Here is a 24,735-nt window from a genome sequence, read left to right as displayed (position 1 = left end):
CAATGTTTATATACAAAGTCATTTGTTTGCTTGGAAACTAATACCCCTCAGAAGTGGAACTTCCCCTTTTAGAACTCACCACTGCGAACTCACTCAAACCAAGCTGCCATACGACATTCCATTCAGCACCGGATTCCTCTCAAACCGACCAGCAGTTCTATTCGAACACGTTCCCATGTTGCGGCAACATTGTTGCTGCGCATCAAATTAATCATGTGGCCGGCAAATGATGCCGATGCGGGCGAACAGTTTTCAAGTGATTTTCGGAGCACGCGGACTTTGCTAACGGTAAAGGAAAATTCAGTGCTTTGGGATTTTTACAGAGCACAATTGCTTGGTGCGCGACGGTGCTTTGTTGTAGTGCGAAAGCAACAAATACGCAAAGGATATAGTAACATAACGTGGGACAAATGATAAAAAAGTAAAGGATAATGCGTTTAAAACAATTTGCAAATAGTACTACTAACATACTATAAAGCTTTACTTTCCCACGTAAAAACATTCTCTGAAAAATGTAAAGTTATAACGCTTAACGAATATTTAAAAAATTCTTTAGTTTTTGGTCTGAGACAAAGTGAACAATTCACAACACTAGAAATTTACAAAACACTTCAAATTATCTACATATGTATATGAACAAAATAATATAAAATCAATAATAGAGATTAATATTTGCTGCTAAAAATAATTTTTTCTATTTCTTTCCTTTTCTCAGAACTTACATTTAATATAAAACCAAAACTAAAGAATTCAATCCTTGGTTACAAAAAAAAAAACGATTGGCAAAGACATTATTATACAAAGCATAATAAAAAGAAACTAGGAAAAAGGAGCAATACGCCGAAAATACTCTTAGGCCGTCCAAGGCTTCATTTTGCTAAAACGTTTCCATTCCCATTTAGCACGGCGTTGTAGTCTTGGTGCTTTTTAGTGTCTAAATATTAATTTAGTTTGAGTGTATAACAATTAGTGTGAAAAGGTGGTAATTGTGCATAAAGTGTGGAAACTGAAAATTTTGAAAATGGATCTTGGATTTTTATCAGATGAGCGTGTGAAACCATTTAATTTATGATTGCCGTAAGTCTTCCTTCCATCGCATTTACATACCTTCCATTTGCATCTGTTTTCTTTTAAGTTGCATGGTTTGTGTAGCAGTTACCAGTTACCCCAAATTCTATCTTGAACGAAATGCAAAGTTCAATGCGATTGGAAAATGTAATATGTATTTCTTTTAGTGACCTAAGGACTGAAATTAAGAGTTATCCGCAGAAAGAATCGTAATGTTAGTTTGTACGTAATTATCCCAGCACTTATTAGTAATAAATCACTTTTATACGATCCATGTGAGAAGTCTGATAATATCCAACAAAAGCTGGGTTTTATTGTATAGAAAGTTTGACATGTTTACCGGCGAAAAGCGCATATTTTATCTAATTTGATGACCCCAATAAAGCTTTAATACGAATACGAAATGCACGGCCCCAATGTATCTTGAGACACAAAAGCTTAATAGGCCTAATAATCCCAAGTCAACACGCAGGCACAAATCCATGTAAACTTCCACACATGTCGGCAGTTCTTTAATAAACGGCATATGCATAAAAAGGTTCCAGACGCACACAATAAAAAATAGGCCGGATATGTCGTCGTACTTTTTAAGTAAATTGTAAAGCATCTAAAAATAATTTTTGGCGAGCTAGCAAAACAAGTGTGAATAAAACAGCTAGTGTGTAAAAAGTCAATGACAGTTAAAAGAGCCGACCAGGGGCACAATGCTGAATGTGTTGTGGGGGCTGAGAGAAAATCCAAGCTATTAATGAAAATTCAGGCAGTGTGGAAAATGACCGGGTCTGTACATATGTTTCTTTCTTCAAGTCCTGCCCGTACCTGTACCCGTCTGGTATCCCTTTGTAACTTCCAGAACATCCAGAACTTCCAACTTCCTTCACAATTTTTTTAAGGGCTTGCCAAGTGGAATTTCCAGGGCAATAAATAAATAAATTTAAAACAGGATAGAACGCCATAGTCAAGTTTCCCGACTAGCAGATACCCGTTACTTAGCAAGTAAAAGTACAAACGAGAAATTTCAAAATTTTCTGGATATCGATAGAAATTGGGGAAAAAATAATAATATGTAAATAAAACTTACAAATTTGTTTAAAAGTGTAGGCGTAAGAGTTTTGTGCGACTTGTGGGCGTTAGAGTGGGCGTTGCAAAAAGTATTTTGGCAAATATATAGAAATTAACAAGATAAAATAGTGTTAAAAAATATCACATTTTTTAAAGTGTGGGCGTGAGAGTTTTGGGCGTGGCAACTTGCGCTGCGTCTAAGTCTCTGGAAGCTGCGTGCCTAATCTCAACATTCTAACTTTCGTAGTTCCTGAGATCGGGGCGTTCATACGGACGGACTGCGTTTGACACGGCTATTGATCCTGATCAAGAATATACATATATGGTCGGAAACGTTTCCTTCTGTCTGTTACATACTTTTCAACGAATATAGTATACCCTTTTACTATACGAGTAATGGGTATAAATAGTCAATTTGAATTGCCCGATAGACATGATTCCGTGTTAATCATCTGTGACCCGCAGAACCCGGTAGAATTACACACTGATGCTAGTGCAGATGGCTATGGTGCCATATTGATGCACAAGATGGATTGCAAACCGAGAGTCATGGAGTAATTTAGCAAGAGCACTACAGGTGCAGAATCAAGACACTAAACACGTCAAGAGTTCATCGTTGGTGGGCATATTTACAGTCATAGGAGTTTGAGATTGAGTATAGAAAATGACAGAGTATGCGCATGTATAATTTTCTCTTGAGAAACCTACTACTAGTTGCTTAATTCTCTAAAGTCGCTAAGGTAACTGAAGTATGTGTAGAATTGGCAGAAATAACGGATAACTGGTTGCTTTCTGAGCAGCATAGAGATGCTGGGATTTCTTAACTAGTGATTAAACTGCAAAGTAATGAATTGCAGCATGAAAAACATTTGAAAAACATTTGAACTAAAATCGGGCATGCTGCAACGAATATACAGAGAAATGGCCGAAATAGGTGCCTGCCATACCGCGAGCATTCAGGTGGTCCATAATAAACCATGTCCATGGGCTTATCAGGCACTTGTGCTGGTAGAAGACCTTTGATAAGGTATACACGCAGTATTGGTTTTAAAATATGTGCGGACATGTAAATTGTCTAAGTCAATGTCAGGCAAAGTCCAAATGGAATTGCTTTCCATACCGAAAGTATTCATACCATGGCATACAGTGCATATAGATATCAGCGGCAAATTTAGTGGAAAGAACGAATATGTAGAATATGTGATAGTTCAAATAGACGCTTTCACTAAGTATGTTCATTTGCAGCACACATTGAGCCTTGACTTTAACAGCTTAAAATTTGCTACCTGCATTTTTGGTGTACCGAATCCCTTGATAGCTTATCAAGGCCGCAGTTGAGCACTTTGAAAACTATGAACGGTTGTAGAGACGAGTAAGAGATCATGGCAGGAAGCTTTAAAGCAAGTTCAATAGAAGAAGAAAAAAATGTATATACAATGCGTTAGGGATACGGCCTTGCAAAACATAAAAAGATATGCTGAATTTGATAAACAAAGGTTTGATGAAAACAAAGCTAAAACTGTACGATTGAATGTAACGTAATCTAATGCTAGAGAGTGAAAAGCTGGACCCAAAGTTTAAGGGCCCGTTTGTGGCCGATATATGTATGTACATATGTATGTATGTTCAGATCTTTGACAAGTAAGAGAACGTATAGGTATGCTCACGAGCAATGAGAGAGGTCGCTGACTGAGACACTCGCAGATGCCATAGACCAAAGACACTAGAATAATTAGGTGACAAAAAGGATGATGAAATAACTGAAAGGGTCTGTCGCTTACAGTAACTCTACATAAATGTATGTACATATACATATACATATATGAATGTAGATATTGTAGGTATGACAGTTTATGCTCTTATCTTATTTTACAAAATTTTATTCTTTATATTTGTTAACATGTATAAAACGACATAAACAACAAGAAGCCATTCAAAAAACGTTGTCTTCATGTATTGTAAATTTGACATAATATGCCCCTCACCTCAGAAGTTTATGTTTCAATCTATTATATATTATTTTTGATCGATTCCCGCCATGTAAAAAAAATCAAATTTTGCATTGCCCTAACATGATAATTATTCGAATACAGCATAGAAATAGTAAAAGATGAATGTACATATTAATCCCTAATTAATTTCATAAACTACATTATACTAGAAAATTTGTCGTTAGAGTATTCAGCCTCGACGTGGTAGAAATATATGAAGTTAGTGATTTTTAGGTGCGCTGGTCCTGCCTCAAGAATATACTTAAAGAAGTCTATGTGGCAAACTCTCCACCAAAGCTGCGCATCCCATCTGCGGTATGGCAGACCAAGCATTGTTAATTGTGCTCCATAGTTCATTTAAATTTCTGGGTTTTACAATTCCAATCTGCATCTCCACATCCACCCATAAATTCTGAATAGGATTGAGATCGGGGGACTGAGCTGGCCCCTTCATAACGTCAATAATGCTGTCCTGAAGGCAACTCTTCACTAGTCGTGAAGTATGCTTAGGATCGTTATCGTGAATAAAACGCCACTGTAACGGTAAATTATCATCCGCATAGAGGATCATAACATCAGGGATTATTTTTGTATAGACTTGTTGATCCATCCGCTGATCCATCACCCGTATTTCACCCACACCATGCCAAGAAAATGCTGCCCACAACATTACATTTCCTCCACCATGCTTGACCGTCTTTTATGGTGTATCGTGGATAGTGTTGCATGTTCGGAGGACGCCAAACATACTTTTTTCCGTCTGATCCAAATTGACAAAACTTGGATTCATCGCTCCAAAGCACATTTGTTCAAAAAATCAGAGGCTTGATCATATGCTCCTTGGCGAATTTAATTCTTGCCTTTATATTTTTTTTTGTGCTGTATATATTTTTGTTGTGCTATACATCCACGTAGTTTTTTTTCATTAAGACGTCTCCTTATCGTCCTGGAAGACACATTTACTCCTTGGGTTAATGAAATTTCATTTCTAATCGCCCTTGAACTTATGAAGGTATCAGCTCTGGACGCTTTTTGAATGAGGCTGTCCTGCCAGGCTGTGGTTTTACGGGGTTGGCGTATTTGTTTTTGCCTTTTTGCATTACCATTGTTTTCAATATTTTTCAAAACGTTATAAACCATTTTTCGAGAGCAGCCAAGATCCTTTGAAACATATGAAATCGATTTTCCCGCCGATTTCATGATTTGGATGACATCTCGCTGTGCTTCAGTACACCAGCGACTTTTACCCATTTTAAACCGAAGTTTTTTGTATTTACCGAAGTAATAAAGCTCAATTAATTAATTTAAGATCGAAAAAATTCGCTTGCTTCCAACAACTGTAAGTATAACGATCAAAGTGCTCAAGTGTGCTAAATTCGTGTCCAGCCAATTTTGGGGGTTTCTGGATAAAATCGAATGGCAAAGAAAGAATACAAAAGAGAGGTGAAAATAACGGTAATTATTCTCTACTTAGTAACCTACCCGCACAATAAAATATTACTAATCTAATCATTTAACAACTGAGAAAATAAGAAAAGAAAATCGACCATGCATAGTGTGTTAAATTAGTGTCCACCACTGTACATATATTCTTGATCAGGATAAAAAGCCGAGTCGGAGGGCATATCCGTCTGTCTGTCCGTCCGTATAAACGTCGAGCTCTTAGGATCTATAAAAGCTAGATAGTTGAGATTAGGTGTGTAGATTCTAGATACATAGACGCAGCGCAAGCTTGTTAAATGATGTAGCCACGCCCATTCTAACGCCCACAAGCCGAACAAAACAATCACGCCTACACTTTTGGAAAATGTTTTGATATTTTTAATTTTTTTGTAGCCTTGTAAATTTCTATCGATTTGAAAAAAATGTTTTTGCCATACCCAAAATATACTTTCACACTTTTGTGGAACTCTGCCTGTTAGTGCATAGTTACTGGTAGCTTTTTCCTCAGTAAATGTGCAAGGAGGCGACTTCGCACGTCTCCTTCCTTACAGAACAGGCTATTTATATTGAATGACATATGTATGTGTTTTAAGTCCAAAAATAAACTTATCAATTTTATGTTTTCTAACCTAATATGGACTTTCATGTGCACCCGTTGAAGCTCGCTTATTGAATTTATAGTTACTGCCTCCCCCGATGGTTCACATAACTTACCCTTCAGAGGGACTGCAAACATTGCAATTATTGCGGCGATCAGAGATTTTCACGGTTGGCAATTAATTGGAATCAACAATGGAAGCATATGACAAAAGCAATTACAGTTAAATACCCTTAAACATCGTTTTCTGTTGAGGCTTCCGTTACTCGTAGAGCAAAAGTGTACACTAAATTCGAAGTATGTAACAGGTACAAGGATCTCAAGCCGAGTGGATCTGGCTATGTCCGTCTGTCTGCCGTGATCTCGGAAACTAAAAACACTAGTAACCTAATCTCAAGGTATGAAGACCAGCCTGCGCTGCGAAGTACCGGGTATATGATCTCGCAAAACTCGAATATAGTGTTCTCTCTTGTTTTTTATGCGGAAATTGTGATTCTCGTGGCATTCGAAGCTCACCCACAATAATTATGCTTCATTTCTTGCCAAGGCAGTCGCTGAGTTATCTATCGCTATGCCATCAGCTGTCATATGGCTTGATAATTATTTAAAGCTGAATTTAGGATAAGGCTTTATGTTTAAGTTTTCCAACATCCCATCCCCATAACATACTTAAATACCATACCAAGGAAACTGTATAACACCAAAGAATCTGAATACATCTAATGATGTACATGATGTACATACATACATACATATATTGAAATCACTGTACTTATTTATTATTTTGCAGAAGAAAACATGATTACGAGAAAATGCAGGCAAAAATGTCGGTGAACATTAACTGGACGTCTCCAAAAATAGCTTTGGCAGCTTTGTTTGTGGTAAGAACCATTTGTTGATTAAATGAAGCCAAAAGCTTTAATGGTGTCATACTAATTAAATATTCTGCTAAATTACAAATATATATTAGTGCAATATTGGTTCCTTTGAGGTCCTATTATTAATGTATTAGGTTCTTAAATATATCAGAAATTAATATTTGCCATTCAAAAAGTATATGCCACAAACAGTTGATATGCACCCAAAAATATCCATTATACTGTGTGGGTTCTTAAGAGCAAGACGAGACGGAGCTTACAAATCAAGTCGATGCATTGCAATGGTCATGTGCAAAGTCTTTGGCTATCTGCGTTGAAGGATTACATTGCTGGAAAGATTACATTACATTGCCACTTCAGAGTGATGTGCCACTGGCCAGGGTTTTCTTAATGTTAATGCAGGCCTGTCCATACCATATCCGTAACATATATAATATATATGCTCATAAACGTAGAGTAGAAGGATATACTGGATTCGTTGAAAAGTATGCAACAGGCAGAAGAAAGCATTTCCGACCATATAAAGTGTATAAATTCTTGATCAGTATCAATAGACGAGCCGAACTGGCCATGTCCGTCTGTCCGTCCGTACTTCCTCGTTCGCATCTCTACTAGCTGAGTAACGGGTCGGGGAACTCAACTATAGCATTCTATCTTTTTTATTTTATCATTTGTCTTGCCAATTCCTATAGATTTCGTCTTCGTTCTTTCTTCGATTTCTGCTGGTTTTAACACACTTTGTTACGGTTGTCCGTAAATCGAAGTGTCAACCAATTCGGCGTCGTATATGTTTCTTTTATAAATATTTCATGTTAAGAAATATTTCTTATGTAAAAGAAAGTTTTACATTTATCAGTCTACTTTCTTAGGAATTCCGAATATTTGAATTTGTTGCTATACGGGCTATATCTGACAGTTTGAGTAGAGTTGTGAGTTGTGTATGTAATAATTACTTAGTAAGCTTTCACCAAACGTTCCTCTGTAATAATCAATATGGGTCAAGTCTTGGTAAGGGAATGGCAATTGAACTCAATTGAATTGAGATATAAGTAAAATTGTTACATTTTTACTTTGCAAAATAAAGTTAGAAGCAGTTTTGCTTGCTTAATAAAGTTGGACTTTTAAGTCTTGTTTTTTTGAATTTGAGGCCCTTTTCTTATGCGCAAAATATAATAATTACATATAATAACAAGCGAGAATGCTATAGTCGAGTTCCTCGGATACACGTTACTCAGCTAGTGGAAGAAATTTCAACATTTTCTGGAATATTGGGGGATATTACAAATTGGGGGAAAAATAATAAAATGATAAAGAAAACGTAATGATTTTTAAAAGTGTGGGCGTGACAGTTTTGCGCGGTTTGTGGGCGTTAGAGTGGGCGTGACAACATCTGGACAACATCGCTGCGTCTATGTATTTATGCCTAATCATAATATTCTAGCTATGGAACTATCTAAGATCGAGGCCTTCATACAGACATTACCAGATCGAAACGGGTATTGATCCTGGTCAAGAATATATATACTTTACATGGTCGGAAACGTTTCCTTCTGCATGTTACATACTTTTCATCTATCTAATCTAATAAGAGAGAACTCTATATTCGGTTTCTCTGACTATCAGATACCCGCTAGTCAGCTAGAGGGAGTGCTAGGAAGAAATTTCCACATTCTGTTGGCATAGGGGTAGCAATCGACAAGACAGACAATAAAATTTATAATATATCAAAACATTTGTTCGTTTGGTTGGCGTGGACAAATTTTTGTTGTGATATCGAATTGGGAAGATAAAGACAGGGAACCTGATTAAGAACATATATACTTTATAGGGTCAATAACCTCTGACATACGAGTATTGTTCTCCTCAACTTATTTAGTATTCCCTGTTGCTCTACGAGTAACGGTTGAAAATAGTACAATGCGAAGAACGTTGTAGAGACTCATAATGGATTACGCTGACTTCTGAAATTCATTTCCACTTTCCATTTCCCAAACTTTCGGACTTATAGATGGCAACGAAGTCAGAAGCAACTTTTATTTGCACTCTGCTAGAAAGAAATATCCGCTTATTTCCAGCAGCGTGCAAATGAAAGTTGCGTTTGACTTCGTTGCCATCTATAAGTCCACATCGTCTAACAATTATTAATGTAGGAAATAATTCATGACCTTTAGATAGTCTTTCTTTCAACACCCTTTTAGTTTCCCTTTTTTATTAAGTCCTTTATTTCTTTATTCATTTTGTGCAAATTTCCGACTAACACATTTTTCAACTTACATAATGCACACTATGGTTACGAACGCGTTAAGTTGTACCGGACTTAATCCGTTTCTAAAAAATTTGAGTAAAAGTGCAGTTAAAATTGAAAGTTAAGTACACAAAATTAAAAACTATTTTCTAATTAAAAAAAAAAAAGTCATATTGTCCAATACCTAATTGGAAAATTTGGTTGACTTAAAAATACCCCGTGCACCCATGCACCTTTGGCTATGTATACATTTATATATTATATATGTAAAGTAAACTGTACTTAAAAAGTACAAAATCCTCATTCAATGGCTTAAAATTTACCAGTTTATTTTGTGTTGTAAAGCTATATAAAACCAGGTTGTGGGAACACTCTATTGCAGAGCTTCTGGTTTGGTAATTACCAATTGATCATGCGTACTTGTGTATTTTTCAGTGTCGATAAGTAAAACGAAATAAGTAAGGAAATTTTAGAAATCGAAGCCGAAAATGTAAATAGCAAGCGGAAAACACTTTTTTTTACTAGGATCGGGATCAATTATTCGACCAATGTGTTGGGTAATTAGTTCATACCTGCATCTCAAAACACCCTTCAGCAGCTCCTGCTTTCTGCTCCTTTTTGGTTAAAGCAAAGCAATAATTAAAACCAAGTTTAATAAAAAAAAAACAAGTGAACGTGTGATTGGTTTCGCCTTTTCAAATCAGATGTTATTGTGCTGATTTATTCCGTCAAAACCAAATCTATGAATCAGTCTGTCGAAGATGGCAGGAAACATGCGAATAACGTTCTTCGTGGGATGTGACGTAAAAAGCCTTATTGTTGTAATGGGGAAAGGATGCAAGTCTCACTCCCACTTCAGTCGCCTATTCTTTTGTGGTCTTTGTGCAGGCTTTTTCAGTTGTTATCCCGTTTCAGTTGTTGATCCGTATTAGGATCAATAACCGAGTCAAACTAGCCATGAACGTCTGTCCGTCCGTCCGTCCGTCTGTCCGTATGAACGCCTTGATCTCAGGAACTACAAAAGATATAATGTTGAGATTAAGCGTGCAGTTTCCAGGACTAGACGCAGCCCAAGTTTGTTTTCAAATGTTGGGACGTCCACATATTTCTCGTTTGCCCTTCCACTAGCTGAGTAACGAGTATCTGATAGTCGGGGAACTCGATTCGCATTCTATCTTGTTTATTTTTGCTTTTCGAAATGGTATATATATTTATATACATAAACGTTTTTCTTGTGGATTCTATGATTAAAATTTGACTTCGCTTCCAGGTCTTTAGCCTTTGCGTGTGCGGTTACTCCGTACTGGTTTTCCACTATTTGTCTGAATGTCTGTCCCGGGAGACATTTGTTTGCCAGTTGTTTGCGTGTTTGTGTCTTTGTGTCCAGTAGTGTTAATGGCCTAGGCGTAGCTGACAAGTTTTTGTGGTAAGAGTACTTGAAGAAGTTGGAGAGTTGAAGCCTGAGCTGTACCATTTGCACAGATGATTAATGGCATTGGCGAGTGGTCGCGTGGTAAGGGCTTTTAGGTTAGGCTAAAAAATTGATATATACACTATCTTAATGATAGTGACGAGTTGTAAATAGCGTAAAGATACATTTAATATTATCTTAATGATAGTGAGCAGTTGTAAATAGCATAAAGATATATTTAGTTATTAGTTAGTTTGGTTGGGCTACCATTAAAAAAATTTAAGTTTTTTCGTGACTTACAAAAATATTTGACTAGATGAAGAATGGGGGTATAATAAAAAGGATGACCTTGCCATTCTCTGCTTTGACGTTTTTAAATTATACATACAACCATCTTTAATAGTTGAAGAGTCGCTATGTCGTGCATTTATTTGAATCGCATTTCAATACTGTTTCCTAGTACATAACTTTTTGACATGCAAAGGACCCAAATAAAAGTTTGTCCTACAGAACTACGGCTGTATACGGTTTACAGGTCATAAAGCCATCGATGATATTTATTGTCGAAGTTTTTGCACATATCAAAACTTGCCTTTTTTATTTATTTACTTTATTATTCCCCTTCTTATTTTCACTTTGAACATGTTTTTAATAATATTTTATGGGCTTACTTTCTCTGTGAGTTATTATACCCGTTATAAGAAGGAAGGTATATATATAAGGTATATATAACGTATATATATAAGGTATATATATAAGGTATATAAGGTATATATATAAGGTAGATATATATAAGGTATATATATTCTTGACCAGGATCAATAGTCGAGTCGAACTGGCCATGTCCGTCTGTCAGTCCGTATGAACGTCAAGATCCCAGGAACTATAAAATTTAGAAAGTTGTGACTAGGCATGCAAATTACAGAGACATAACGCCTATAAACTGACCAAAAAACGCCCACACAGTTCTGTGCTATTAGAGTAGGCGTGGCCAAAATGTTTTCGGTATACCTATAGAAATTGGTCAGACAAAATGTAAAATAAAATCAAATACAAATATTTTTTAAATGTGTGGATAAAACTTTTGTGCGACTTTTGTGTGTCATTTAGCATTTTAGCTATATATATTTTTAGCTTTATATAGTTTCTAAAATCTCGACGTTTATACGGACGGACAGTCAGACGGACATGGTCATAACGAACCGGTTAGCATCTTGCATACATAGTGTGTCTTTTACAGTTTTTAGGCGCTTAAGGAGTTTAAAAAGTTTTTTGGCATTTCGAAAGAAATTTGAGAACAAAAAAACAAAAAAAGTCAGAAGTGTAGGATTGTTAGTTCCGTGTAGAGTTCGTTAATCGCATTACCGCAAGGGTAGATTTTTAGCATAACGCTTATACTCCGTCTGCAGGGGCCAGTGAAGCCTTAGAAATTCTTCCGTCGAGGCAGTCAGCATATAAGGCCGGAAACTGTTAACAGAGGCTTAGTCCTTGGCCACTTACAGTCGTTAAACGGTATTAAAGACAGTCAGACAGACGCAATGAGTGAGTTCTGCTTTTTACCTAAGCTCTAGGTTTTTTTTAAGGGATGTGGACTATGACAATTGACCTTTTGCTTCCACATGCGTTAAGTGTTGCCATCGAAAATGAATGACAGAGTAACGTCAGTCAAATGGATAGACAATCCTAGACAATCGGACAGGCTAGACAGGGCCCAAAGTCAAAAAACAGATCGCAGTGGCACAATGCCATAGCAGAACCATCAATTTTGAGAACCGAAATCCCAGAACTAAGTTCATCCATCTATCCCTTGTCAAGTCGACGTTTTGGAAGCTGCCGGAACTGTGAGTGCTGTGGCTATAGCGACACAGGCTCGACATCGCCCCAGCCATTATATAAGCCGAACAAACCTGATGGGGCGTACCGTACACTTGGATCTTCCTCATGTTTTGTGGCACCAGCCCTCGCAACTTCGCACACGAAAGTTTTAGCTCATTGACGTTTTGCGCCGCCGGTCGCTGTCGCGTTGAATAAATAACTGGCGTGACGCTACATACACACGTACTATCGACTCTCTCTCGGCTACAATATAATCAACCGACGGAACGGCGTTCATCCGAACAAGGCCCCGACTCCCTTCCCTGCCATCTTTGACAGTCTAACCGTCTGCTAGATTGTCCCTGTTCAACCCCAACCTTACTAGCCATGACCAAGTATTATGCAAAATATGCCCGACTCCCACTTTCCTCTCCGTTATGTAGTTCCTATGACTGCTGTTGGAAATAGACAAGGCAGTCTGTTCTGGTTTGACAACCACCTGGCATGGTGGGTAATAACAAAACGGAACCAGAACCCACTCTATAATCAAGTGTCTTGTCTATTTTGTTGTTATTTTATTGATGATATATATAAACATTTAAAACAAAAACAGTGTTCCTTGTGACCTTCAAGGCCAGTTTTAAATATAAAAAATGAATCTGGAAAATGTATATCCTGTACTTGTAGAGTAAAATGGTTACTCGATTCGCTTAAAGGTATGTAGAACGTATAAGGAAGAGTTTCCGACCCTTTAAAGAATAAATATTATTGGGGTGGAATCCAGACGAGTCGATCTGGCCATGTCCGCCTGGCCGTCCATACGAACGTCGATATCTCTGAAACTATAAATGGTTCAATGTTGAGATTAATCATACAGATTCTATTGGCGCAGAGCAGCGCAAGTGTGTTTCAGAAGACACGCCCGCTCTAATGTTTATAAACCACCTAACGCTTACACTATAACCACTAGCTGTGACAACCAATTATTTTTTATGCCTACTTCTACAGATATTATTCAAAATTATACCTATTCAAATAAAAATTACGGCCGCCACGATGCACTTTTGACAATCTTCTGAAAGAAATCTCTTCTAGTGCGCTGCAAACTTCGGACTGAAATCAATATACCCTCTCTCTAATAAATTTTCTCTTTATTACGTGGAAGCTTGTTTAGCACAGTGAAGACAATAATTAGGAAATGTTCCTTATAGCTACAAATTTCAAAAAGGGTTTCTGTTAAAATTTCATTTGGGGTTCACCAGTGAACCTGACTGCACAGTCTTTCGAACTCAGCAAAGATAACACATTTTTAGCAGTCGTGGCTGGCATTGAGAATTGACAATTTCTTGCAATTTACCGCGCAAATCATCTACCGATTCATCGCTAATTCACCGCAATTTAATCACTCATTTTGGAAGATTGTGAAATTTCCATCGCTTTTTCATCGCTCTTTTAGTGGTTTTTCATTTTCATCAACCTTACAGTAATGAATCATCGACGTTATTTCATCATGAATTATTACTAAAAAATTTTTTTTTTTTTCAATTTGACTTGTTATATAAATTATGCATGGGATTTAAAAAAATATTAAAAAACACATTAAATTCCAAAAAAAATTTGGACAGGTCCGTTTCCGTTGCGTTGAAAATGTGACTACATGTTCAATTAACCTTAAATATATAAATATAGTGTATACAGAAATCTATAAAAAAATGTACCTTAAATGATAACAGTAAATGAATTAAATTCGAAAATAATTAAAAATTTAATTTAAAATAATTTACTGACCATTTTCTTCGAAACTAGCAGTCGGCTAGAAATGAATGAAAGATGAAATAGTGAACTTTTGAAATTCTTTTAATTTTTATTCGTTTTTTTCTTATTTTTCTTCCAAATGTCTATCGATATACCAAAACAAATTTTAACCTTCTCGCTTGCAATTCCACTAGCCGAGTAACGAGTATCTGATAGTAGATGAACTCGACTATAGCGTGCTCTCTTGTTATACCCGTTACTCGCAGAATAAATAGGTATACAAAATTCGTAGAAAAGTATGTAACAGGCGGAAGGAATATTTTTTTACTTTTTTATTAGTCTTGTACATTTCTATCGATTTGCCGATAAACTGCTTGCCACGCCTACTCTACCGCCGAAAACTTGTTTAATATTATTAGCAATTTTTACCGATATTCTGGAAAATTATGAAATTTCTTGTTCGCACTTTTACTAGCTGAGTAATGGGTATCTGATAGTCGGGGAACTCGACTATAGCATTCTATATTGTTTTAGTTTAATTATCATTACATCTTACATTAAGGCTACAACACACTTGCGCAGATTCGTATAAGAGAAGGAGGGGTCACCCAAAGGTGACCTTCGACAGAAGGTGATCCTGCCGTGGGTATCCGTATACATACTTGATATTTCGTAAAGTCATGACTAAATTGATGCAGGAATTAGGCAGCCGTAATATGGTAAATTTGTCTCCATATTGCTAACATATTCATTACGGTTAAAAAATGTTACATAGATATAATAGGTTTGACTAATGCCAAACAATACTTAACATTTTTAACATGTTATGTCTCAGCAGGTGGGACAAGGGGTTCGTATGGTTGCGTGCCATATAAATTTACAAGAAGTTTTTGTGGGTTAAGTTATGTGAATATCGCCCATGCATGTGTTCATTGTCTTGAGTGCACGGCAACGCACTATTTGTGGCTCTTTCTAAATAGGATTTTTTCATTAAGGACACTTTGTTTCGTGGTTCAATTAACACTTTAAAATCAATTTATGATATAACTTATTGTACGGTTGTACAAGAAACTGCTCTGCAAGCGAATGAAGCAGGAGTTGGAATAGGGCTCAAAGAGGAGCTTTAATCCATAGACGTGCTGTCAAGCCTTCTAGAACAGTTTGAACATTTCGTGGTGGCTATAGACTCTAGATCCGTTACCTTTTTTGGATGTTCTAAGCATAAAGTTAAAAGAGGAGCGAAGCGATATCACAAAGACATTCGTCGAAGCACAGAAGACAAATTCATTCACGAAACAGAAGAAACAAAAATACATCGTCTGTTTTAAGTATGGTGAAAAAGGCCACACAAAAGCACAATGCTCAAGTGTTTAAGATGATAAAGCGCACGGCGAACAACCAAAGTAGCCTGCTAAATGCTGGTGACCTTAGCAATTTAAGTTCTGCGTGGTGCTTAGACAGAGGCGCAACGAGCCATATGTGTTGTGAAAAAGAGATCTTTATAAAATTTGAGAAGCGCACTGAACAGATCGGACTGGGGTATGCTGGTTTACTGCAAGCAGAAAAAGAAAACGTCAAGATTCAAACAGGCTTGTGCACGCTCACGCTCAAAAATGTCCCGATCGTACCGAAGATAGCAGCCAAAGAATACCGTTTGTGCGATCGGCTCGCCAAGTGATACAGAAACGAGACGTTCTGTTCGACGAGCACCATTGTGATCGATCTAGATTGTGATTGATCTAGAGGAACCTGGTCAGCAGGACTAACCTTGTACTGCAGAAAGCAATTCTGATAAATCAATCGACGACAGTAGTTCTTGTGCGAGCTCTGACTACTGTACAGAAGGTAAAGAAAGTTGTGCGCTGAGGACCTGGTCGACTCAAGATTATCCGGACAGGAAACCCTGGTCGTCCAATTAAGCAGTTTCAGATAGCGTTCCGATTGCAGTCAATTGCAAAGAGGCTTTGAGCAGTGCAAAATGGCCATGGATCACACTTGGCAGATCACGGACAGCCGAAGAATCAGCGAGCCATTAGGTGCAAGAGGGGTTTCAATTTAGAGCCGCGACTGGGGGCAAAGGGGTGCTCCCAGCAGTAGCTGGACACCTTTTTTGGATAAAACTAGCCGCGGAACTTAGATTACATCTTCAGCAAATGGATGTATGCACCACGTACCTCAATAGCAATCCAAGCAAGACCGTTTACATGAGACAGCCGGAAGGATACCTAACTGCAAAGAATCCAGCAAGATATTGTTACTCAAGAAAGCAATGTACGGTTTGAAGCAGTCCGGAAGGGCCTGGATCTGAAGGATTTGGGTTTTATTGCCATGTTTACACAAATACGCTTGCATATATTGACGATATTCTAAAAGCCTGCCAAACTCTAAAAATGATATCGTAAGGAACGATTGTAAAAGATGGACAAGTTTTGTTAAAGTACAAATGCTTGAATGAAATGTTGGCAGATATCTTGGCCGAGAACATCGCAAAGAAGAATAATGAAGGTTTTATAAAAATGTTAAGCTTTCTTTTAAAAATATTTGTATACATGTAAGCATTTGTATAATGCATCCAGGAAGGGTGTTGAAAATATTTCTATACTCTAGGAACAATATAAGTTACAACTGTCCTGAGGGTATATATGTTCACTAATAAAATTCCGCAGCGACCCACTGTGTAATACTTTTCTGTCCGGTAATTCTGCCAATCAATACGTGGTGCGTGTTCCAGGTTTAGCGTGGCTTCGATAGAAAACCCAGGAAAGCCAATGGCAGGAGACCGAAATGCAAATTGTTAACGTGACTAACGGAAACGCCACATTCGAAAGAATGTTCGAAATAAATTTATATCAATGTGAGGTCTTGCTGAAGAGCTTGAAAAGTGAGGCATACTTTTATCGCGATATTAAGGTCAAGTCGGCACTGTGACACGAACTGGTTATCTAGTTGGTAAGAATAAATATGGTTAGGTGGAAATATTTTTGAAGAGCTTTCATTTATATTGGACCTGTTACCGATTTACTTAGTCTCAACGAAAGTCGCTCGTATTACCAGAATCGTAGAAATGTTAATTGCTTAGCGAGTTTTCAAATATGGCTAATTTATTTATCTAAATATAATATTTAAGGATGGCGTGGTCCATCATCCGTTTGAGACCTACAGTAATTCAGGTTGCATTCAAATATTCACTTTTCTATAGGCTAATTACTAATCTCCCATTTCCCCCATCTGCTCCTCTTCAGACCACCGTTTGCCTATTGGATATACAGGCCGCCTGGGCAAAGAAGCTAAATGCGAGCCAAGCTTTTGACAACACGTGGAACACTGCATCCGATTTGGAAAATGAATTGGAAGTAAGTAGTATTGGCTCTTTATTTGACACTGCACAGCAGAGTACTTGACACAGCGAGTAATACACAAATGCAACTGCTAATTTGCAGCAACAAAAGCGATCAAAGGGGCAGAGTGCAATAGGAGCAATAGGTGCAAGCGGTGCACCTGGCCAGTGGTCGTCCTGGTCAGACTGGTCAACCTGTTCGCGCACCTGCGACGGAGGCATCATGCATCAAATGCGTAGGTGCGGCAGTCCTGGCAGTTGCCGCGGGGAGAGCACTCGCTACCGCATTTGCAACATGCAGCCTTGTCCGGAGCAGCAGGACTTCCGCTCCAGCCAATGCACCGCATACAACGATGTTCCCTACGACGGCACTTTGTACAAGTGGACTCCGCATTATGATTACGTCGAGCCTTGTGCGCTTACATGCAGGTGAGTCTGCAGTCAGCTTAATAAGAATTAAATGTTTTGCCCATTCAGCCCAAGTTTCCACTATTTCACACAGAATCGGTATAAAATAATTAGTTTAAGCCATATAATTATGACTGGATACTGGTATGTAAGTTATGGCTGAGCTATACTGATTTATCCATATGGATTTTTACTAAGTCTAGGCATACACTTTTTCGGGCGTAATAAAACATTTCCTAAGTGTATGCAACCGGGTTGAGTTTCCTAGAAACTCGCCTTAAGGTTGGAGAGTTTGCCATTTAGAAGATTGGGAAAATCAACCAAACTTGGGAATTGTTTCTTTATAGCCACAAAGTATATTCAGTTGTATGCTTTTTTTGCTGGCCTGACGGGATTTCATTTGGCTGTGCGCTAAAAATTACTACTTTATTTTATACCATTATTAATGGTGTACATGCCAGAAACTAATAGAGAGTAAGTAGCAATTTCAAAAATTACAATTAACTCTATTCAAAATTTTGACGAAAATAATTTAAATTGTTTAGACCTTGTCCACGTTTATTTCTATGATTACTATTAGTTATTCATCATTCCTCGCTTGCATCCAACGACTCAGAGCGTCAGAAGCCGCCATTTCCATCCAATTTGTGAATAACCATTTGTGAATAATATTTTCCATCCGCAGAGGACATCCGGCGCATCTCATCGAAGACATTTCGCGGGAGAATGGAGGCGGGAATGCCGAGGAGGCGGAACACTACGACGAGCAGAGCGTCATTGTGCAATTGTCGGCGAGGGTGCAAGATGGGACCCGTTGTCGTTCCGGCAGCTTGGATATGTGTATCCAAGGAAAGTGTCAGGTGAGACATATGTGGGCACAATTTATCGAAAAAAGTCGACAAAAGTCGGGTCGTCGAGCCCTTCCTTCCACTCCAAAAACCATCCGCGTGCTAAATTATATACAAATGTTGGTGTTGGAGAAGGTGGTCCTGAAGGCTTGGGCATTGGCGAAGCCCCGTAGAGGCTACTTACTCTTGGAAGCCCGTTGGGAAGACCGCTTGCGTATGTACGAGCATGCATATTGCATAACACAAGCACCTTTGTTTCATTATGCTCCGTCGTATTCATAAATTATCATCATAAGGACGGCAACCGAGAAGAGTGGGTAGGGCACTGCTTGTTTGGCTCAGTTGCCAATGCTACTGCCATCAAATTTCAGCTATTGAAATGCCAATAAGTCGTGCCCCAGGACTACGCTGAGGTACGGGGGACTACGATATGTTTGCATGATCGCCGAGCATAACATATACTTTGTTAAGAGTGCAAAACGCTAGGATTCTGAATACATTTTCATAACGCAAGGCGTATAGCAATCGGAGGCAATTCAACGAACACTTTCAAAACCAGATTATTATTTTGAATGTTCGGTTTTTAAGACTTAGGAAGAAATATTTATCAATAATTGTTTAGCTAAGTGCCGGTATCTAAATTTTGGTTTGCCAAAATGAGTTTTCATCTTAGGCTACTATTCACCTCCCATATTTCTAACAAGGAGTCGTGGAAACCCTCGTCAGCCTGGAGCACCAGCGATGGGTGTCACGGCTTGGCAGGATTACAGCTATAAATATGTTATTCGAAGTTGGCGACAGGCAACACCGACAACGAAACTTGGCTGTTTGAGTTTCGTCTTGGTTTCAGTTCCAGTTGGTATACATATAAACTTGTGTGCATCTTGTCCAAGCATCAGTCCAATGAGGCAGCAACTGGCACAGGCATTCTATATGTGGATATATACATGTATTCATGTATAAATATGAAAATAATTGGGGCTTCAGGCCAATTAGATGAGCTTAGTCGTGCACTTACACACAACTAGTTATTTAAATGTCAAGTTAAAAAAATGAAAAAGTGGGCGATTTTCCCTACAAGCGGTGCATTGATTTCCATTTTTTAGTAACGACTGCCGCAAATTTGGTGTGTTACGCCTTTGATGCCGCTAAGCGTTGATTTATACTTGCATACATGTTGCATTTGTGCTTATCGTGTTCTAACGCCTGCTGTTTGGCATCTCTTTTTAGCGTGTTGGCTGCGACTTAAAAATCGGATCTACAAAAAAAATAGACGGCTGCGGAGTGTGCGGCGGCGATGGAAACTCCTGCTCCCAACCGCTCTTCAACTGGGAGATGGCACCGATGTCGCAGTGCTCTGTCACCTGCGGTAGTGGTATGTTCAGTGCTAGGGTTTCAGCCGCTAGAAAAATAGTTTTCAAATTTTAAAATACTTTTAATTTAGATGGTAGAATAAGTGAAAACAAGAGAGAATGCTATAGTCGAGTTCCCCGACTATTATATACCCGATACTCAGCTAGTGGAAGTGTGAATGAGAAATCTCATCAATTTCTGGAATATCGGTACAAATAGCGAAAAATAATAAAAAAAACTTAAAAGTAATCAAACATTTTTTCAAAAGTGTGGGTGTGCAAAACGATTTTTTGCAATGCGATACAAATTTAAAAGACTAATAGAAAATTAAAAATAATAAAAAATATTTTTCAAAAGTGTGGGCGTGGCAGCTTTGAGCGGTTTGTGGGCGGTTGAGTGAGCGTAGAAATTTGTAAGACTAATCAAAAAATAAAAAAAATATCAAAACACTATTCAAAAATGTGGCCGTGGCAGTTTTGGCCAGTTTGTGGGTGTTAGCTTGGGCGTGGCAACAAACTGCGTCTATGTCTCTAGAATCTGCATGCATCAGTTCCTGAGATCTCGACGTTCATACGGACAGACCGACGGACAAATGGGCATGGCCAGATCGACTCGACTTTTGTTTCTGATCAAGAATATATAATATATACTTTATATGGTCGGAATCGCTTCTTTCTACCTGTTACATACTTTTGAACGAATCTAGTATACTCTTTTACTCTACGAGTAACGGGTATAATAAATATGTTCGCTGTAAGCTAGCCCAAAAAGCATGGTCCGTGCCGATAACTGTCACGCCCACACTTTTGAAAAATGTTGTGATATTATTTTACTTTTTATATATGTATCTTGTAAATTTCTTTAGGTTTGCCAAAAAACTTTTTGGCACGCCCACTCTAACGCCCACAACGCTCACCCCCTCATTATTATTTTATTATTATTTTTCCCCCAATTTCTACCGATATTCCAGAAAATTTTTTCTTTCTTGCTTTATTTCTTCTATCGCTATGCGGTTAACTAACTCCAGTGACCTAGTTAATAATGATTCATCCCGGGTGCAATTACATTTCGACGTGTCTTAGTCTATTTTAGTTTTTAGGTGGCACTTAAATGTCAATTGGAGGTGAGTCTTTAGAGGATGTCCAGCGCATGGTCCACCCTTCAAAAAAGAGTCACAGTGTAGTTAAGCTCATGCCAAAAGGGAGGAGTTCGTAAGGACATCGAAATGCTTTTACTCATGTTTGGTGCTGTGTGCTTCCTCTAGGGGCGAATAGTTGTGGACATTTCATAAAATCAATTGTGCTCAATTATCCATTTTTGTTTGGTTGTATTGCCGTTAGACAACTAACAACTAATAACTATATAAATAATTATATTCGTGACAAGTGTCCAAATGTCTGTAAGACTTCACGGAATTCTTTCCGAAGTATTTTACTGTTCCTGCAGCTAACTCACTGCTAACTCCCGATTTTTATCATTTAAGAGTGAAAAACTGAAGGTATGAAGGAATTAAATCAGTAGTGGCATAAGTTATAGAAAGACGCAGAAGTTTAATACGCCGATGGAGTATTAGTACCAAAATCCGATCAAGGACATCAAAAAATATTCAAGGGATAGACGCCTTAACGTTTATTTTCGAAGATAACGAGATTACTTAGCCCATGAGCAAAGGTTTGTTTATCGTATGTTTCCGCAAAAGAATCAAATGCTAATATTTTCTTATGCATTTACAACTTTATGAACTATTTAGAAGTTGCACTAAATACGCGTAAGACTATTTTACATTATTACTATTTTTACATTTTACTAAGCGAACGTTATAGAACGTTAAAGAAAAATAAAGAATGCGAGATCCAATTTTGCTTTTAATTAAACTTTTTTCTTGTTTCTCTTCTCATCTTTTCTCTTCCACGGTTCTTCGTTCTTCCTCTGCCTCAGGTTACAAAATGTCCCGTCCTTTATGCAGGAATCGTCTAACCAACGCCGATGTCGATGATACGCTCTGCAGTCTTACTAATCGCCCGGAGGCGTCGGTGGAGCAATGTAATACACACAGTTGTCCTCCTCGGTAAGTACTTTTACCTGCGGAGCTTGTCTTTTAGCCAGCATATTAGGCCCTACCGACACATTCCCAGGCCATTAAGTTTCCTTAGCTACACTTGACACGCGCATTTCTTACAATGAGCTAGCTACATATTGTAAAATATCACTTAAAAGAATACACTATCTTAAATATACTTTTTCTATTAAAGCGTGGCGAATAAGTACATTTTAATCATTATCTTAGTTGAATATATAATTTTTTTTGTCGTAAAAGTTAAAATCAGAACATTTTTATGTTTAAGTTTTACGCTTTACTCGTATATTAAAAGGGTATACTATAACTGGTAGAAAAAAGCGTTTCCGACCTAAAGAAGTATATATATTCTTGATCACGATCAATATCCAAGTCGATCTGGCTATGTTCGTCTGTCTGCCCATCCATATAACGTCGAGGTCTCTGGAACTATTAATGTAACGCGTATCTAATAGTCGGGGAACGTAGACGTAGACACTTGACGTATGTACCTACTTTATGAGGCCGAAATTTCTAACTCAAATAATAATAAATTCTTCAAGGATAAAATAATGGCATTTAGAACAGTTTTGGGTAAAAGCTTTGAAGTTCAAAAAATTTGAATGTAAACCTAACACAATTTTGTTTAGTTTTTAGAGATCTTTTGTTCAAAAGCTAATCGTGAGACTTGTGTAGCTTGACCTGTGTGCACATAAGTAGCTGAAATTTGCGGGTACGGGTAACTGCTTTATGAGAGTGGGAAGGTGCATACTCCCCATCTGAAACTCACCCTACTCTCATGTCCTTCTGCATGACTGCTTGTGCGCAGAGCCGGGCTCCTACCCTCAGGTCCCTTTCCACGATTGCTAAAGATATTATAAAGATATTCAAAATACAAGAATTATTCTCCTGTTCTCATGAAATACGTTTTATAGTGCTGGAACCACCTTGATTGTATTAAAATAAACACATTTTATTCCTATGACCGGATTAGCTACAAAAATATAGGTTACCCACTTTATAGTGATATTCCCTCCTTTCTAAGTGACTTAAGCTACGAAAGCGAATGTCATTGGAAAGGTATTTTCAAATGCCAGGCATGGTTCCTTGACATATTTGTAATGCATTTAGTTCTTTGACATAAAAAATATGTTTCAGTTCTTTAATATCTTCTGGTCATGGCATAAGGGTATACTAATATCAGCACTAACAAATCCATTGTCCTTCCGGCAATAGGTGTTTGTGTTTAATTTAAAAGGCGGAAACTAATAAAAATGCCCACAAATGGTCAAATTCTAAGTTAATATATTATGAACTTTAGTTTTCGGTGAGGGTAGGGGAAAAATAGAGATACAAATAGAATCCTTTTAAATGCCACTGCCAACAGCCAATACAACCACAATTTAAACCACTGTAAATTCGCAGGTGGATAGCAGACGATTGGAGCACTTGCAGCCGCCTCTGTGGTCACGGCTACCGTGAGAGGATGGTGGTCTGTGCCGAGGAGTCGAACGCCATCAAGACGAGGGTGCGTATTAGGAATAGCTTCCATTAAGGCCGTGTGGTATTGACCAAAATGCGATGATTTGGCATACGGCAATGGGGGGATCATCAACACCTTATTGCCTTGTTTTTTTTACACGAGCCTCTCACTCTTCCAACAGGTGGCCGATATCATGTGCCGTACACCCAAGCCACCAACACAAGAGACCTGCATTATCGAGGAGTGCCCGCACTGGGAGGTCGAGGACTGGACCGGAGTAAGTACCTCAACCACCAACCAAGTTATGTAACAACCTTGTAATGCCTTGAGCGCTGCAGAAGAAACTGTAGGAGCAAAACCCAGGTGCAGGACCGGAACATTACACTTTGCACTTTGACGATATCTAAGGCTTTTAAGTATCGAATTGTTGGTCGTCAGTCCTGAAATCGAAATAACAGTACATGGCAGAATTGGCATACAAAGATCTATTATTGTACATATCGCAAATGTTTCTAGGATTTCTTTCTGTAAGCTAGAAAGACTCTAACTAATTTTTCTGAAATTAAAATAAACAAATAAATCTTTCAATCAATTTGATTGATTCTAAATTGTTCAGCCTTCCAGGACCAGGACAGAAAACTCATTTATTGCCAGCTCTGCCATAATTACAAAATTATAAATAACTAAATAAATTTTAATATTCCTAGAGTATTTGTAATTTGAGTAAGCTCTTCTTACGTTCTATGCTTTTTGATTCGTAATAACCTACTAGACACTGGGCAGACACTGGCACTGAGTATGAAACTGCGGCGTTACGTTACTCACGTTACGTGATATTACGTCACCTCACGTGCCCCTCTCTCCTTTCGCCATGAATTTCCACTGTGGCTTCTGTTTATTTAAGCTCCCGTTTTATTAGGATCCACGACCCACGGCCACTTGTACGTAGGGGGACTTATGAGAACCGCTTGGAGGTGTCAAGTT

The 24,735-nt window shown here is 38.0% G+C and overlaps 1 protein-coding gene across 7 annotated transcripts in view; it reads left to right on the top strand.

The window, feature by feature from the left end:
- The first annotated feature begins 231 nt into the window (after positions 1-231).
- LOC6548878 (protein madd-4) overlaps positions 232-24,735 on the top strand; it is a 42,223-nt gene continuing 17,719 nt past the window's right edge. For 3 of the 7 annotated variants that reach the window (XM_026983634.1, XM_026983629.1, XM_026983635.1), the window contains exons 1-8: positions 6,953-7,043; positions 17,509-17,619; positions 17,707-18,032; positions 18,697-18,871; positions 20,090-20,234; positions 22,151-22,280; positions 23,694-23,796; positions 23,933-24,028. In XM_026983634.1, the coding sequence (XP_026839435.1) occupies positions 6,975-7,043; positions 17,509-17,619; positions 17,707-18,032; positions 18,697-18,871; positions 20,090-20,234; positions 22,151-22,280; positions 23,694-23,796; positions 23,933-24,028 (1,155 nt within the window). In that variant the 5' untranslated portion in view covers positions 6,953-6,974. Of the gene's footprint in view, positions 289-442; positions 515-902; positions 1,078-6,952; positions 7,044-17,508; positions 17,620-17,706; positions 18,033-18,696; positions 18,872-20,089; positions 20,235-22,150; positions 22,281-23,693; positions 23,797-23,932; positions 24,029-24,735 lie in introns of those variants that run through there. The other 4 variants (XM_026983630.1, XM_026983632.1, XM_026983631.1 and 1 more) reach the window with 4 other exon arrangements.

This window comes from Drosophila erecta, unplaced genomic scaffold (genome assembly GCF_003286155.1).
Source record: "Drosophila erecta strain 14021-0224.00,06,07 unplaced genomic scaffold, DereRS2 tig00000975-arrow-arrow-pilon, whole genome shotgun sequence".
Taxonomy (NCBI): domain Eukaryota; kingdom Metazoa; phylum Arthropoda; class Insecta; order Diptera; family Drosophilidae; genus Drosophila; species Drosophila erecta.
The sequence above is the reverse complement of the archived record's forward strand: the minus strand, read 5'-3'. Positions and strand labels throughout refer to the sequence as shown.